The following is a 17,202-nucleotide window of genomic DNA, read 5'->3' as shown; positions in this document are numbered from 1 at the left end:
CCATGTAAATCCATCCAATGGCAAGTAAAAATAAAATTAAACAAATTTTCATCTTAAGTTCAAAGTTAGGTTTATAATAAATTCAAGGGTAAATTACTTCTGATGTGGAAAACAATATTTTGCATATTTATAATTCAAATTTATCTGTTTCACTGAATCAAATTTTATTCCACGTGTTATTAATTATAGGAATTTTCCAGTTAGATCTAAGTTATTATTTAATTATCTGATTTCAAAAGCCATAGTTACAGGTAATAAAAAATATTTTGAACTGATTTTATTTAAACTTTATCATATCATGAGTTTTTATTATGAATTTTACTTTTTTTCTGTGAAAAAAATGTGTTTTTTGTCTTTTACTTCAATATTGAAAATATTTCTTTATTTTAAATATTTATTACATTATCCATTTTAGTTAAAAATTATGTCAATATTTAAATAAGTTTTTAAATCAAATTTAAGGCTTTTAAGTTCTCAGAGCCTGAATCTTTCTAAAAAAAAAAACATTTAGGTATCGATTAAATGATTCTAAAAATTTCTATATTCTTGAACTCTAAATCTACATTCAATTTATGAAGCAAAGCTGCGGCTTCACATTTTTTTTTCTTCCCGTAATCTACTAGTAGTATCTCATGATAAAATTTTTATATTTTTCCATCGTACAACCCATTTTGTTGTTATGATACGTTTTACGAAGATAGAAGGCACTTAAAAATGTCACAAGAAAGGATTAAATAGAAATTGCAATAAAGTGCATGTCTCGCTCTAAAAATAGCGTTGCTGATGATTTGCCAGCAAATTTCTCCATCGAAGTTTATAAAAATTTCACATTTTTCACACAAGCTGACTCATTCGGAAGTTTTTTTTTTGCCATTTTAGACGAACAAAAAAAAATCTAGCAGCAGTAATATATAAATAAATGAAAAATCACATAAGTTGTCTCGTGGCATGACAACGACTATGATGATGATGATACCATAAAAAAATATATATAGATAATTTAGACGACAAAAATATGTTATCATTTTTCATTTGAGTTCACTAAAATCTGTGACACCGAGGGTTAATGACTTCAAAGCAAGTGAAGTGTGTGTAGTTGCCACCACTTTAATTAACTACATGTATTTAACTCGTTATTGTTGTGTTTTATTGCCAGTTGGCCATATATAGCGCACGCCGTTACCCACTGGGCAAAGCCATAAAGAATCAACGAGCACATAAAATTATACAACCCAAGGTAAACATGATACGTCTGATATTTACAATTAACTGAGATTGTCGTCGTCGTCGTCGTCCACACATGTGTTAAGTCACATGTAATTTTTCCGAAGAGGTAAGAAATGTCCTGCCCTGTGAACGTAATAATATATGCGGATTATGATATTTATATATAGATTGGGGCTTTAATGTTGTGTTGCGGACACATGAAACATCCACAGGAGACACACGTTACGTAATGAATTATTTATCAACAAAATATAGGCATAAATCCATGCCTTTTGTTATTTTGAGTATGTCGTAAATTTCCAGTTTGTGTAAATGAATCCTTTTATGGATTACTCTCCAACTCCTGTGTGGCGTGTCAACGGGCGTGTGTGACCCTATTAAAATGTTGTGTGTTTGTGTGGCAAATATTAGGTTTTAGTTTAACGCGGACGTAAACAAAACATATCATTGCCACATAATGCAATCAGGCAGAGTTAATTCTCACGGAAAAAAGGGTCTGGAGACGATTTGAAGAGACACATTGTTTGGTCAGAGTGTTTTGGTTAAAATGACAAAGATTTTGTGGTTGAATGGGAAATATTGATTTTCATGAATTTAAAAATCAAATATAATATTTTAGTAAGTATTTTTTTAAATTTAAAATTTATATCAAGATTAAAAAAAATGCAAAGAAAATCCTCAGAAAATCAATTTTTTTTATCGTTGTAATAATGATGAAAAACTAAAATTTCAATTCAAAAATTTGTTTGGGGATGGGGAATTTTCTGGGGATTTTAGGTTCAAAAACTTTTATTTGATTATTATTATTATTTATTTATTTCAAAATTTCTTAGTTCTAGTTTTCCGGGGAAATTTACAAAAAAGGTGAGTCACCCACAGTGGCTTGGGAAGCCTCTCAAGTGGAGTGACTAGAAACAAACTCAATTTGTTTCCATTTCTTTTTAATCTCTGGCTTAAAAACTCTCGGTGACATTACTCTCGCGTGATTCCAATTCTCCACACAATCTGAGATGTCATTCAGTTCATTCATTCACACATTTTGTCAAAGATCAGAAAATAAAGGTAGATGTTGATAAGGCGCCGGCTTTCACGGCAACCCACCAACTGGCAGAAAAGATAGCGGTTAGTCGTTGATAAGAGCCAAGCACCGGCTTTCACGGTAACCCACCAACTGGCACGAAAAGAAAGGCGTTGCAGAGCGCATTTAAGAAATAAAGATAGAATAGCAATAGAAGTATAGAGAAAGATAGTTTTAAAATAGTTTCAGATTTTTTTTTCATTCATTCCTTCATTCATTCATCCGTTCATTCCTTCATTGATTTCCTAAAAATCTCAGCACTGACTCCTGGCGCAGCAAGTATGATTTTGTCTCGCGAATGAAGCTTGATGTGCTCTCAATTGCCCTGAGCTCTAAAGCTAAAAGCTTTAAAGCTAAAATTCTACAAAACGAAATCAAAATTCCTTTTAATCAGAAATTCAACTAAAACAGAGTCAAGTCTCTATTTGAACAAAAACAAAACTCACCTTTTGCTCTGTAGAAATCTTTGCACCCAAAAAACATTTCATTTGTCCGAATATTGGCTCCACACTCAATCGAATCACAATGAAATTATGACGAAAAGCAAGCAATAATACCATAATCTCATAATCCTATCTTACACAACAGGCGACACGCTGCTCGACCTCAAGCAAACGGATACAACTCAATTACCTCTTAAAATTCTATTGTTCGCAATAACTTTCCTCCACATAAAATTCCAATTGTTTCGTCGTCGTTCTTCGTCTCTGATCTGCACTTAACTACTTAGTTGATGTTCCCCGTCTTGCTGCACAAATACCGAACGCAACGCAAACAAACGACTCAAAATAATCATCGGACATATAAACATGTCGTCGTCCCGATGTTTTCATTTCAATTATTAACATGAAAGTATCCTGTAATCAAATTTTATCCATAAAGGAGTGAATTGAACAACATGTGAATGAATGACCAGAGCTGGAATATTTACAATCCCATCATGCACATGTTGGACGACGACAAATTTTCATGTCATGTCAATATATTTGTAAAGTAGATGTGTGTGAGCGGCAGAGGATATAAATGAAAGGAAAATATTTGTATGTAAAATTGTGTTAATTCATTCCCTGTGGAATGTGTCCCATTAAAGTAAGTGTGTGTGTGGGCTAAAGTAGATTTTTTTTACTGCATTTCAATATTTATTTTGAAAAAATTCGGTTGAATGCCCGTCTGTCCATCTGTAACTTAGAAGTTGCTATTTGCTAATTCATGCATTTTTAACAAACATTAAGTTTAATAAATTTTGCTACAAAAAATTTTCGGGAAACACTAAAAAGATTCGAAAAAGATACTTTTCTTGTTAAAAATGGAAAATATGTCAAAAATTAGTAAAAATTATGAAATTCCCGGAAAAATTATTAAATTACAAATGTTAAAATCTGTGGGAAAATTCTTAAAAAATCTCTAAAGTTTAAAAATCTTAAAATATTTAAGAAATTATTCAGAAAATTTCCAGATTTTTTTAAAAGAAAAATGAAAAAGTAAAATTTTTTATTAGACTAATTTTGTCGTGAAAAACAAAAAAAAAATCTTAATTTTTTAAAGAAAATTTGTAGAGAGTCTTCGGAAAATTTTTAATGAGTCAAGAAATTTTAAATTTTTTTAAAATATTTCTAAGAATCTCGTGCCATAAGCTATAAAACCGTAAAAATTTTTAGGAAACATTGTAAAAATAAAAACCTTTAAAAATGCGATTAAGCTATTTGATTTAACGAATAATTTTCGTTTTTTTTTTTGTTTCCACTCTAATATGTGTGATTGAGGAGTGTCTGGCACGTCAATTTGTTGAAACATTTGAATAATGTTGTTATTTTCTCGGGCGATTAAGCAATTTACTGCCACTTTTTCAACCAAATTACAGTGAACGCTTAAGCTGCTTAAACGGGCACTTGTCTAAAATATAAAACTAATTACAAGTAATTGCGACTTGTCGTTGTTTGTGACTCAAACAAAAGGTTAACGACCACGAAGGAAAATTCTTGTAATGGCATGTGTGTGTGTGTGGATGATGTATTGTCTTGTTGCTGACAAAAAGTGGCTGCATGCCGTCGACGAAGAGCATTCCTCACCGCATCGATGCAAAAATACATTGTGAGTTGTGGTATTTCTCGGAAAACAATGTTTGTAGAGAATTTTCATTAAATATTATCTACAACAATGTCAAGTATTACGAGACGCATCGTAAGAAGAAAACGGAGACAATGAGTGTCCAATTAAATTAATCGAGCAGCCATTTTACCACAAATTTATTACCCACTTCAGATGACTTCTTTCTACCGTTTTGCCCTACGTTGAGTTCTTCTTTGGATGTTTTTCGGTCGCATGTCGGTCGGTTGTGTTTGTGTTAATAATATATATTGCCTGTGGATTGGTCTCCGACATGCATCAGTTAACTGCAAGCAATTCATTTTGGCTCGTGATATGTTGCATATTAGTTGTTAAAAGTGTCTTTTGCAAATAGCACTGGAACATGTGAGTTGTGAAGTGAAGTGTGTGGTAATAAATCTGATGTGTCTCTGTTCGATATCTATCTCTTCATGCTTTGTTGGGAAAAAATTGCCTTTTTTGGACAAAATTTGACTTTTAAGCGCATTTTATTTGTAATTTCCATTATTTTTTTTTTAATTTTTCCAATTTTTTGGAAATTTTTAAATTTTTTGTAACCCAATTTTTTTAAGACAAAATATTTTTGATCTTCCTCTTTTTGAATTTTTTAAAAATATTTTTGAAAAAATATATTTCGATTTTTTAATTGATTTATTCTCTGAATTGAACAAAGTTTTTGAATATTTCCAGATTTTTTTTTTTGTGTAAATTTTCTAAATAAAAATTACTATAAGACATTTGTGCAATTTTTCCTCTTAAATGCACTAAAAAAATGTTTTATTGTTCTGTGATGTTGTTCGCAATGTATGTTACTCGATCATTATATTTATTCTGTAGTCTAGACACAAGGACAAACATGTCGCTTACATTTGCACTCGACTTGGATAACATTGCTTGACTTTTATTACCATTTTTGTCTCATTTCCGAGAAACGCTCACAGAAACGACACGAGAAGAACTTGACAGCTTTCCGGATATTTTCTCGTTTAAATCGTCGACAGGACAGATAGACGATGCGATGGTGAACAAATAATGTCAGTTCATTTATCTGGACTTGATCCATCTTATTTTCTCGACCACAGTTTCTCGTGGTCAAAGTTTAAACAAAGTAAAAACCACTTTCAATGTGTCATTTACAAGTCGCAACATTTAATCAACATTTTCATCGATTCTTGTTGTTGTTGTTGTTGTAAAATTTTGTGGCTCTCACAGTGTTTTTCTGCATGCAAAGCACCAAAGAGACCGGAAAAACCATCAGAGAGAAAAAAAACAACGTAGTGGAGTGCTAACAATCACGTGACAAACATTTTAATATTCACAAAGCAACTTCCTCGCCACAATATGTCTACCCCGTGGAACTTGCCTAAGCATGATTGGGGTACGACACGACATACGACGACGCGAAAAACACAGCAAAACTTGTCATTGATAAAAAAAAATGGGGAAACGTGAAAATTTTACATGATAAGACGTCGACAGAGAAAATGTGTTTAGTTTTAAAAAAATTTTACCGGTGACTTGCTGTTTTAACATACGGTAATGATGATGCTACCATTCAACTACGTCTTTGTTTGGAAAGTATTTGCACTACGAATAGGTGCTAGATTTTATAAAATTTTTGGAAAGGAACCCGCATAAGCCGTTTTTTTGGTGTGTTTACCGAACGCAAATCCATGCAAAGTACACTTGATTTTGATTCGACGTGATCAAGACGGGGAAAAAAAGGACCGACATGCTGAGTAAACATGCCACTTCACTCAATCATCCTCAAATTCAAATATCTGATCCATTATTTGCACATCATTAGCTTTTATGGTAAAATTTTGATATTTTATTTATATTTACTCTACCTTCCGAACGCGAAAACGAATGAAGACGCCTAAGTCGTTAAATGGCTTATGAAATTTCGTTGACCCATTTTTTGGTCGGTTGAAAAATGTACCTTTTGAGACTTTGAGCTCTTTTTTCTGGGAAATTTTGCCTACATTTTTTTTTCACTCTAAAAACGTATTTTATTCCAATTTCTCTGTGGATTTGGGCAAAAGGATCGTCCGCAGCACGAGCGTGTTTAGATAACAAACACTTCAAAGAACCACTTTTCGAAAACAAGTTACAGGCCTACTGAAGTCCCTCTTGTATCACCAAACATAATAAAAATAATCACAAGTTTTCGTCTTTTACTTAAAAAATACCGGAGAAGAAGCAAAACTTGATTCAATATTGAATAAAAGAATCGTAACAGAACACACGCATTTTGACGCAGACGAGCTTTATTTTTTTCGTTTGTAAGAAAAATATCATTTTCATGTCATATTTTACTGTTGCCGACTTTTTGCAGAGATGGAGAAAGTGAGTTTTTGTGTTTCGGGATCTAAATTAATTTTCTTATTTTTCTCTCTCAGCTTCAAGCACATATTTTTTTCTTTTTCAAGATTAAATTAATTTTCTTATTTTTCTCTCTCAGCTTTAGCTCAAGTTTAATGCTAGTCTATAATATAGACTCTATATTGATTTGTTAGTCGTTCAATAAATATTTTCAATCATTGTTGTTGCACCGTTCTTTCGCTTGTCATGACGTTTTTAAGAACGTGGATGTGAACCAAATTTAATTTATGAAGTTTTAAAGCTTGAAGTGAAGTTAACAATTTTTAAGATTTTTCATCATCTGTACACTCTGGAGTCGTTCCGATCCATTGTATGTCCGTCCTCGGGAATCTTAAATATATCTCCTTCACTCAGTTTATGTGAATATGCAGTAGAAAAACTCCAAGACTGTTGAATTGGGTTCATTTATGCCGATTTTCAAATTAAGTTGCTCGATCTTGTATTATTGATGTCCGAGAGAACTCTGTGTGATGTTCGTTCGTTGGGTAGTTTGTTGGGTAGAACAATATTAGATAAAGCATTTTACATCGATTGGTTGATTGGTTCACGCAAGTCCATAACAATATTGGCATCCCAAGATTAGCAAGGGAAAAGTTGACTCTGCAAACGTTTGTATCGTCTAAGATGTTTAATTGAAAATATTAAATTGTAGATTTGTAAGCTTTCTATTTCTATACAGCAAATCCTCATGTCCGATGTTCCTGTTAAAAGAAAAAAAGTGTTAGTAAAAAATCATTTAAAAAATTTTTTCAAGAAGCTTAACATATTTTGAGATTCTGAAATGGATCTTTGGATCAGCTTTAGTGAATAGAAAAAAAAAAATTTTTGTTTTTATAAAGTGACACCATGCGGCCACATGAACCCGCACCATTTCCACCTCTGTCAATTTGTTTGTTAGTTCGTTTTACTTACACAAAAGCACTCAAATCGTAAATAAGATGTCGCATAACAGTCGCAACCCTTTTCACTTTTTCATCATTCCAACTGTGCTCGAGTCATATCATTCACACTTCGTAATCTGGCGTTTCCTGACAAGCAGAGTGAAAAGCAACTACAAGAAATTTTATAAAAAAAAATCACAATAATGACCGAGAAATTGACTCAGTTGAAACATTTATCATCTTAAATTTCGAAATATTCTCAAAAAGTTTTGTGCAGGAAGCCAAACAAACTGCAAAATGCAATTAAATTGCGGCAGCCGAACAAAGGAGGATAATAACTTGCTTACAACTTTCTCTAATGATTTCGTCTCCCGCATGTAAATTTAACAGAGGTAAAAGTTGAGACTTTTCACATATTTCACATTTCTTCGTGCAACTCAAAACCAAGCAACAAACAAAAAAAAAACATTTGAGAACCATAAAACGTTCAACAATGCATATAATAATTCTCGTCGCGCACAACTCTCACAAAAATGGCATAAACATAAATAATTAAAAGGTACGAAGAATTTTGTAATGAAACAAAGATAAAATCATTAACGGAGCACCAGTAGCGAAGACGAAGAAGAAGAAAACGGCGACACCGACACGACATACACCCCTTTAATATCAAGATATTTAGTGTAATTAGAGCTCCCACACGTAGCCGCACGTAAGCAACGACAGACAATAAAAACGTTTTTTTGGCATCATCCCCAGTTATTATGTGAGAGAGCGTACACCGAAATCCAACAGATAAAATAAAATAATAAAGCGAACTCTTTCTTCGTCGTCGTCTTAATTAAAAATTGGGAGATTTCTTTGTCTGGAACAGTTTTGATAGTTGACACAAAGAGACAAAAAAAAACGATTAGAAATTTTAATCAATATTCGAGAGATTGGAGCATGTTCACAAACAAGTGCAACCTCATGATTTTTAATAGAGTTTCTTTGTATTTTCGACAATTTCTCGGTAACGATTTTACTTTTAACACCTTAATGTAACGTAGCACACCTAATAAAATGCCAAAATACAATAAAGAGGACAAACAAGGCAGGGTGAGGGGGGAAAAGGAAGTTTTTTTCTTGTTGTTGCGTGTGTTTGTTTGTGAATGAACAGAGAAAGCAATGCGCTTTTTACGAGTTTTTACCTTTTTTCCAAATTTATGATTTTTTGTACATTGTGACGTTTTTTTGACTTGATTTTTTTTCTACAAAATTTTAATGTAAATTTTTTGCAAGGTAAAAGCAATATGAAAAATTTTATAAAACTTTTTGGTAATTAAAGATTATAATTTCAAAAAAAATATTAATTTATTTTCATGTTTTTCACTTTTTTTTAAATTACTAAGATAAATTTTAATATTTATGTAAATTTCTGATAAGTTTTTAAAGAAAAAAAAATAAAAATTTTCGAACGATATTTTTTAAAGCTTTTTTGAAATAATTTAAATAATATTTAAAAAATATTTTAAAATTTTCAAAAAAAAAACTAATTTTAATTATGTACATTTTTAAAAAATTCTTCCAAAACCAAAAACTAATAAAATTTTCATCAAGGTCCCCAATTCCAATCGATTTTTCATCAAACCACAAAATTTATCTTCAACTAAAAAATATTTCATCAATGATAATAATCATTTATATTTACTTCTAACGCCTACTCTTCACTTGAAAAATACACAAAACGAACATGATCATCAATCAAACACCCCGAAAATGTAAAATCAATAAAAATTTAAATAAATATTCGGAAAATGTTGCTTCACTGTTTCACTGCTGATGATTGTGTGATAAATAAATCATTCCACTCGAAACAAAAAATTACGCTAAAAATCGATAACTAAACTAACGACATGACAATAACGACACACAAAAAAAACATTGTGGTAATTTAAATATTGATACACATTTTTTTCTGTATATTTTTTCATGAAACAGACATCAAAAAGATCAACTCTGTCTGTGTTCCTTTTTTTTTTTGATTTCATAAAAAAAATCCGATTGTCATATTAAATCCGTTAACTCGAAAAACAATCAAACTCTTCGTCTTTTTTTTCTCATCTTTTGCAAACAAGGTCTGCTTTTTATCTAACAACAAGCATATCAACAATGCATCCGCCTCTCCAAATAAACCATTCAACATGATTCATGCGAGAAATAAAGAAATATTTTGGCAATAAAAATATTATTTTCACACAATTTTCGACAAACAACAATTGTACCAACGCAGAATTTATGAAATATGACAAAAAACGATGGAAAAATATTTCAAAAATTTTTATTTGATTTTTTATTATTTTTTTTAAACGAGAGATAAAGACAAAAATACTCAAATGTATATATATTGTATTATAGGCGAATTGTTTGCATTACCAGTCCTCCAATGTGAAACTGATATGGATAATTTACGAATGTGTCTTAAAGGTAATCGTTTGCTTTTTTCGTTGAATTTTTTTTGTTATTTTTGCGCGCAAAATTTAAGATGCTTTTTTGCTAATTTTTGTTTATTTTTTCACGTTTATCGCATAAATTTTTTATTTTTTGAAAAAAAATATGGTATTTTGTCCATTGTGTCATTTGTCCGTAATGCTATATAAAATTGTTTTTGCTAATTCAAGATATGGCGCAATTGTGACATATTTTTGATAAAATCATATAAAGCATTGCATACAATCAGTTGATCGAAAAAATTAGAAAATGAGCTTCGTTGAAAATGAAAATTCGTGGAAAATTTCGGGAAAACTCGGAAAATTCATGAAAAATTAAGAGTTTTTAAAATTTTAATAATTTATAAGATTCTCGTAAACAAAAATAAAATGAAAATTTTTAAATAATTTTGGAAAAACTTTGAAAAAAACTCCACAAATCGGTTAAAAATGTTTATTTTACTTAATTTTTTTGTTAAAAAGTCCTCACTGCGAATTGAAATCTTGAAATGCGGTTTGGATATAATTTTCGTTATTTTTTTTTATGTGATTCGTGTGAGAAAAAATTGCGTGTTCAGTAAAAAAAAGAGTGACAAATTAGGTTTTTTTTCGACAAAAAAATATTTCTTGATAAACAAAGAAAATGCAATCTCATGCTTCGTTCATGTTTTTGCCAAAAAAAAAAAAGAAAAAAAATAACAAATGACATACCTGGAATTATGTTGTCAATTAAATTTTTTCCTCCATTTCATCAACTTTTCTACCTAAAGGATCAAATTTCGTCTCAACTTCAACAATTTAAACTTTTTTACGAAAACTTTATTTTCTATCTCTTTAAACGTTTTGTTTTTATTTTTCGTAACTTCTCATATTTCAAACACTCTGCCTTAGGCCTGAAATTATATGTAAAAACAATTACCTCTATCCACACACACGCAATTTACCTTGTCAAATTTCAATTTTTTGGCTTCTACCTCGACATGAGTGCTCTGATTTTCCGCCGCTTTCTTTTGTTGTTTGTCTCGGTGAAATGTATGCAAATTATTCAAATTTTTCGCCCAGAAAGTGTGCTTCAAAGAGTATGGGGCGACAAACTTGACTCAGATTGTTCTCTTTTTTTTTTGTAATTTTTTCTTGTTTTGTCTTTTTTTTCGCCGAAGAAAATGAAGAAAAACAAAAATATTTATCTTTTGCACGAACTGCTGAGTGATTTGCGATCCGATACGCATTCTTGGTAAACTTTTTTATGTTATTTGAAACGCAATTTGATGAGTTGTTCATTAATTTAATGAGCAATTTCGCTGTCGGTTGTTGTCCAAACGTCCTCGGGGCGAATGATTCTTGTTGATTTTTCCGTATTTCGTAATTTATTTGTTGCGGCAAGGATGGGGAAATGGTATTCCGTCTTCATTAAATGTTTTAAAAAAATATTTGATTGACACAAAAGACCTCTTTTTAATTGTTTTAAGGGCATGTAACAACAAACGGATGTTTTTGTATCCGTAAAATATGTGATTTTAGCTAAAAACTAAATTAAATTAGATTACCTTATCTTTTCGTCCGCCTTTTTCGAGCCGATATCCCTCGTCATTGTTATTATAGTCGTTTGCCATCCAACAAAAGGCGATCCATCACAATATTTATTATTTATTGTTCAGGCAGTTTTAAATTTCTCTCCTGCCTTGCCTGCTCGTAGCTCCACACAAAATGGCAATTTAGGTGAATGAAGAGACGTGAGCATAAATGACACAATAGAAACTGATGGAACGTGTAATAAAAGACTTTTAACCCAATATTTGGACGAACAGTGTCAATAATATCCCCAAGGTGTTCCACATAAATCAATAAAATCACATGGGTTACTTGTCAAAAGTGTCTCCATCATAAATTTATATTTTTTATCGAAAAAAATTGTGTATCTCTAATTTTTGGGAGCAAAAGAGCGATCGCTTTCGGCAAAAATGTTTGTAATTTCTCATAAATAATTTCCTAATTCAATTGCAATGCCAGACAAAACGCCTGTTTTTTTATTAAAATTCATCAAAAAATATATCACGTCACTTTTTTTTTTGGCAGACTGATTGACATCGTTCGTATATTGCACTGACTTTTCATGACAAGGCATCGACATATTTTACAAAAAAAAAAAAAAATAATATTCAACATTTACATGTTGCTCCATGCGCGCAATTATGTACGATGCACGTTGTAACAGAAAAATATTGAAAGTTTTTCAGAAATTTATTGAACAAAATTTCTAAAAAATCTACATGAGAGAAAGAGGAGTAACAACCACAAAAGCCAGTCTTTTAATATAAATTCGAATTTATTTTATTGCACTTCTATTCAGTTTGCTTTTTTTTTATCGTTTTGCATCCTTTCGTAGAACCACAATCAACTCAACCTGGATTTTTTTGTTCTCTCGAAATTTATCTTGTTCTAACAGTCTGTAAATAAAATGGTTTTAGATATCAAAGTATATGTAATGTCTGGATTTCACAATGTTTTTTGTTGTTTTTAACACAATTTGCAAACAAAAACACACATGAATTGTGGAGTTTTATTGTTTCACGCGAGAATTTTATTTAAGGGACAATTTTCTGAAAAACACAAAAAAATAATTGAAATTCTTTTAAAGAAAATTTTTGAAAAATAAGCATAAATTTCGAGGTTTTAACCAAAAATTCAAGTTTTATGTTTATTTTTAATATTTTCAAAAAAAAAATTGGATTGGAATTATGTAAAATTTCATAAAAAAGAGTACAAACCTATAAAACAGACAAATTCAAAGGAAATTATTTTTTTTTAATTTTCAAAGAAAATTACTGTTTTTGATGATTTTTTTGTAAAATATAAAATATTTGGCTAATTTATCAAAAATTTTAGTAAAACTGGTCAATAATTAAAAATTTTCTCGAAAAATTCGATATTTTCATCAATTTGGAGATGCCTTACTTGAGAACAAAAATTCTCTAATTCGTACACTTGTTTAAATTTTATTTTGGGAGATTTAAAATTTTTTCGATTTTTTTTATTTTAGTGAAAAAATAATTTTCTTAATTTCAAATTTCAGCCAATCAAGTTGAAAGTCAAAAAAAAAAAAAATATTTTATTTCAAATATTAAATCTTGTTTTTATTTCTGTGAAAAAATAATTTTTTTAATTTAAAAAAGAAAATTAAAAAATATATATATTTTAGGCTTCGTTTTAACCCATTAATTAATGGGTAAAATCAAAGAAATATAAAGTTATTTTCCTACCCTTTTCCTCAGGGAAAATAATACATTGTGAGACCTTTTCTAAATTAATTAAATTTAAATTAATTTTTAAACTTACAAATTTAAAAAAAAAATAGCAAAATCGGCTTTTCGCCTTATTAATACTAACCTTTGAAAAAAATTAATTTTGATATGAGTAGCCTTGAAATTTAAAAAAATCTTTCACTTAAATTTGATAATTAATTATGGCTGATTTTTCCTAATTTTTTTTCCGGAGAAACGTGAATTTTTCACAGTTTCACTGCCACAAACGATTTAAAAAAAAGTACGGTAATATCATTTAAATGAGGTGCATTCATCTTAGTTCACTTCTTGTCTACTTTAAAAGTACAGAGAAAAATGCTAAACAATTTTTTCTTGTGAAAAAGAGAGAAAGAAAAAAAAAACTATAACAATGTTTTGTGTTGGGACAAAAATAATTTCACTTTAGGTAAACATCCGACAACAAAGGATATGTATCTGCAATGTTGTAGCGTGTAATGAGATTACAACAAAGAAGAAACAAAACTTTGTTGGCTTGGAACGAATATGTTCTTTAGTAAAAAAAAAGAAACATTTAGCACTACTACTATTTTCCTTTATTGCATTGGCGATACCGAGAAATGTCAAGAAAGAAAATTCAATAAGGAACGCTTCCTTTTCTTGACGGCTTGACTAAAAAAAATGAAGACAAAGAATTTTCCATCTTTGTCTGAAGAAAAAAAAATGTTTCTAAGAAAAACTTTCCGGACACGTGACCTAACGACATGACAGATAAGCAAATGAGCATGCTGTCTAGCCATGTCCATATTTTACCGTACTTTATTAACTTTTCAACGAAACCATCATATTTATATTTATAACGCACAAAATAAATTCAAACGACGATGTTATTTCATTTTTACTAGTCATTCAAGACGGTCCCGTATACCGCACTGGCAGCACAAAAAGGAAAACAAATAACTGACTTATAAATAAATTATAGTTGATTAGGGTACCTTTTCTTCGTCGTTTTTCTTTTTTTTTACTTTTTCCATGTCGTTTGTTTCTTACTATTTCACGTTTGTTTGTTCAAAAATCTCCCTTTTTCCATTTACATGTCTCAAAGTAAAAGCTTTTCGACAGACACATAAAATCAAGCGAAATGGAAATAAAAAAGAGAACACAAAAAAAATCAAGAACAAGGCCACAAAAGTGATGTTTTGACCATTAGAAACGAAAACAGGTCATCAATAAATGAAACGTCCGATGTAAAATATGTTGTAAAACTTTTCTCAATCGATTTTTGTCGTCGTTATGCTTCGCGTGGTTTCGCAACATAGATAAAAGTTAACCGAAAAAAAAGCACAACAACTTTATTAAAATTTAACAAACTTTTCCTTTTTTTGCTCTAAATTAATTTTACATAATCCAGTCCCTAACACAAATACTCAAAATTTGTTCAAAAATTTAATTATCTCTATGCTTTGTGTGCCGGAACTCGCAGTGAACAATAACCGTAACACAATATAGACGCTTATCACTCCGTTCTGGCGTGTACCCAAAAAATGTTTTCATTGAAAAATTTCTAACTGGCATTGCTGAGGCACACGCAATTTCGCCTTTTGACGACAAGCTGTATCTTCTTGCTTTCCCCTCTGGACATTTTTAACTTTATTTTCGCATCAAACACTTAATTTTTATTATGTAAGAGCGTCGCATGCACTTGACACAGTTATTGTTCACGTTAAGGACAGAAAGGAAATCAGGAAAATTGAAAAAAATAACATGAAATTTAAAAAAGTTGCGTGGGTTGGACTTAAGCGCTTTTTGAGATTTTCAATTTTTATGGATTACTTAATTAAATAATTAAAAAAAAACTTAAAAAATATTTTTTTATTGAAAAAAGCTAAAAATTCCTTAAGTCAAAATAATTTAAACTTAAGTTTAGACCCAAAATTTTTTTCAAATTAAACTTAAGCCCTTAAGATTAAAAAAAAAATTAATAAAATTCAATATTTGTGAAAAATATTTAAAATATGAAAAATATTGATTTTAAGTCAAACTTTTAACTTAAATTTAAATCTTAAGTTTTAACTTATCTCTTAAATTTTAACTTAAGCGCTGTAATTTTAAAAAAAATGAGAAAAATTTCAACTTTTTGACCACTTTTGGGAAAAAATGAGAAAAATACTTTGACCTTAAAATTGTCTAAGTCCAGATTAAGAAAAATTTCAACTTTTTGACCGCTTTTGGGAAAAAATCAATTTTTGTGACATAATTTGACTTAATTTAACTTATTCTTCATCTTAAGTCAAAAATCTATAAAATTTAAATTAAACTTAAATCATCTTAATTTAACTAAAACTAACTTAAAGCATCTTAAGTTTTGGTTAAGTCAATTTTTGACTTGCCCCATTTTTAATTTGGCCCCATTTTTAATTTTGCCCCATTTTTAATCTTGCCCCATTTTTAATCTTGCCCCATTTTTAATCTTGCCCCATTTTTAATCTTGCCCCATTTTTAATTTTGCCCCATTTTCAGGATATAAAATTTGAAATGAACGACTAAAAAACGTAAAATATAAATTTTTTCCTCAAATTCTGTGAAATGCGTTAAAGATTTGATTTTGTAGTGTGCGTATGAAAAAAAAACAGAGAAAGCGAATGGAAAAACAGAGCTAAATTTATAGTCAATTACCTGCTGTTTTATTATCACATTGAGAACCATTACACCGGCATAGTGAACGTTTGTCAGTAACCTTCAACTTATGGAACGTTAAAATGTCGGTTATCCTTAAAATAATGGCACAGATGAGGCGCACACTGTTCATTTACATCCTTAAAACTGTCGTTCTCGACATCATTCTTGATGTGTGATGTACTTGTAATTCTCACCTCTTGCCATCTCTTTCGACGAACGAATGAATCGTAAAATTTAAAGAGGAGCAAAAAGTGGTTACTTTGAAGTTTTATGTGAAATTTTGAAAAAAAAAAATGAAGAGCACCATTTACAAACAAATTGAATGTGAAATTCGAGAGACACTCATCATCAATAAAAATGGTTCATTCAAAGCTAACAAAAATTATGAAACGAAGCAACAAACATTTTCACAATTTTTGTTTGCCAGCTTTGAGTGCGTCGTGTAACTAACTTTATCATCACTATCATCATCATCATCATCATATCAAACGAAAAATATTTTACATATTGTTGTTTTTTCTGCTTTTCACCATCGCATGCAACGAACTGAGGCCCACTCCATTCATGTTGTTTTTTCGCAACGCTTCAAATGCCTCGTTGTCTCTTATCATCAGCATCAAACAACCAACTAACTCGTGTTTTTACATTTTTTTTTTCATTACAGTTTCCCGGCTGCGCGAACATTGGGATGAAACATCACAAGCCGTACTTCAAAGGAAATCACAATTAGCTGCAATGCTGGGTGATTCACAAAGGTAAGTGGCACTCTCTTCATTTCATATTACGTTTTGTCGCAGTAACGTCGACGCGACATGCCTTTGAGAGAAATTTGTGTCAAGAATGCAAATATTTTTCTAGATTCGAGGCGAAACGCTTGGAGATCGAAGCATGGCTGACACGGATGGAAAGTCGCTCGGAACGCATGGGTGTCGTTGCTACCACAGCGGATGTCCTGGAAGCCCAACAAAAAGAACAAAAGGTAATGATATTAATTAACTCAGTTTTTATAAACATGCAAGAATCTGCTCCTGAACCCATTTGGGTTACTTTGCGATCTCCTGACGGAATACAATGATTTGACAGAAGATGTCGTAAACTTTCCTATTGAAAAATTTAAG

At 30.5% G+C, this 17,202-nt stretch overlaps 1 protein-coding gene across 5 annotated transcripts in view; it reads left to right on the top strand.

The window, feature by feature from the left end:
* Nucleotides 1-17,202, top strand: part of LOC134831791 (dystrophin, isoforms A/C/F/G/H) — a 204,789-nt gene that overhangs the window by 72,769 nt on the left and 114,818 nt on the right. For all 5 annotated transcript variants that reach the window (XM_063845641.1, XM_063845617.1, XM_063845624.1 and 2 more), the window contains 2 exons: nt 16,749-16,839; nt 16,943-17,063. In XM_063845641.1, coding sequence (XP_063701711.1) covers nt 16,749-16,839; nt 16,943-17,063 — 212 coding nt within the window. The remainder of the gene's footprint in view (nt 1-16,748; nt 16,840-16,942; nt 17,064-17,202) is intronic.

Source organism: Culicoides brevitarsis, chromosome 1 (genome assembly GCF_036172545.1).
Source record: "Culicoides brevitarsis isolate CSIRO-B50_1 chromosome 1, AGI_CSIRO_Cbre_v1, whole genome shotgun sequence".
Lineage (NCBI taxonomy): Eukaryota > Metazoa > Arthropoda > Insecta > Diptera > Ceratopogonidae > Culicoides > Culicoides brevitarsis.
This window is presented reverse-complemented; position numbering and strand designations above follow the sequence as displayed.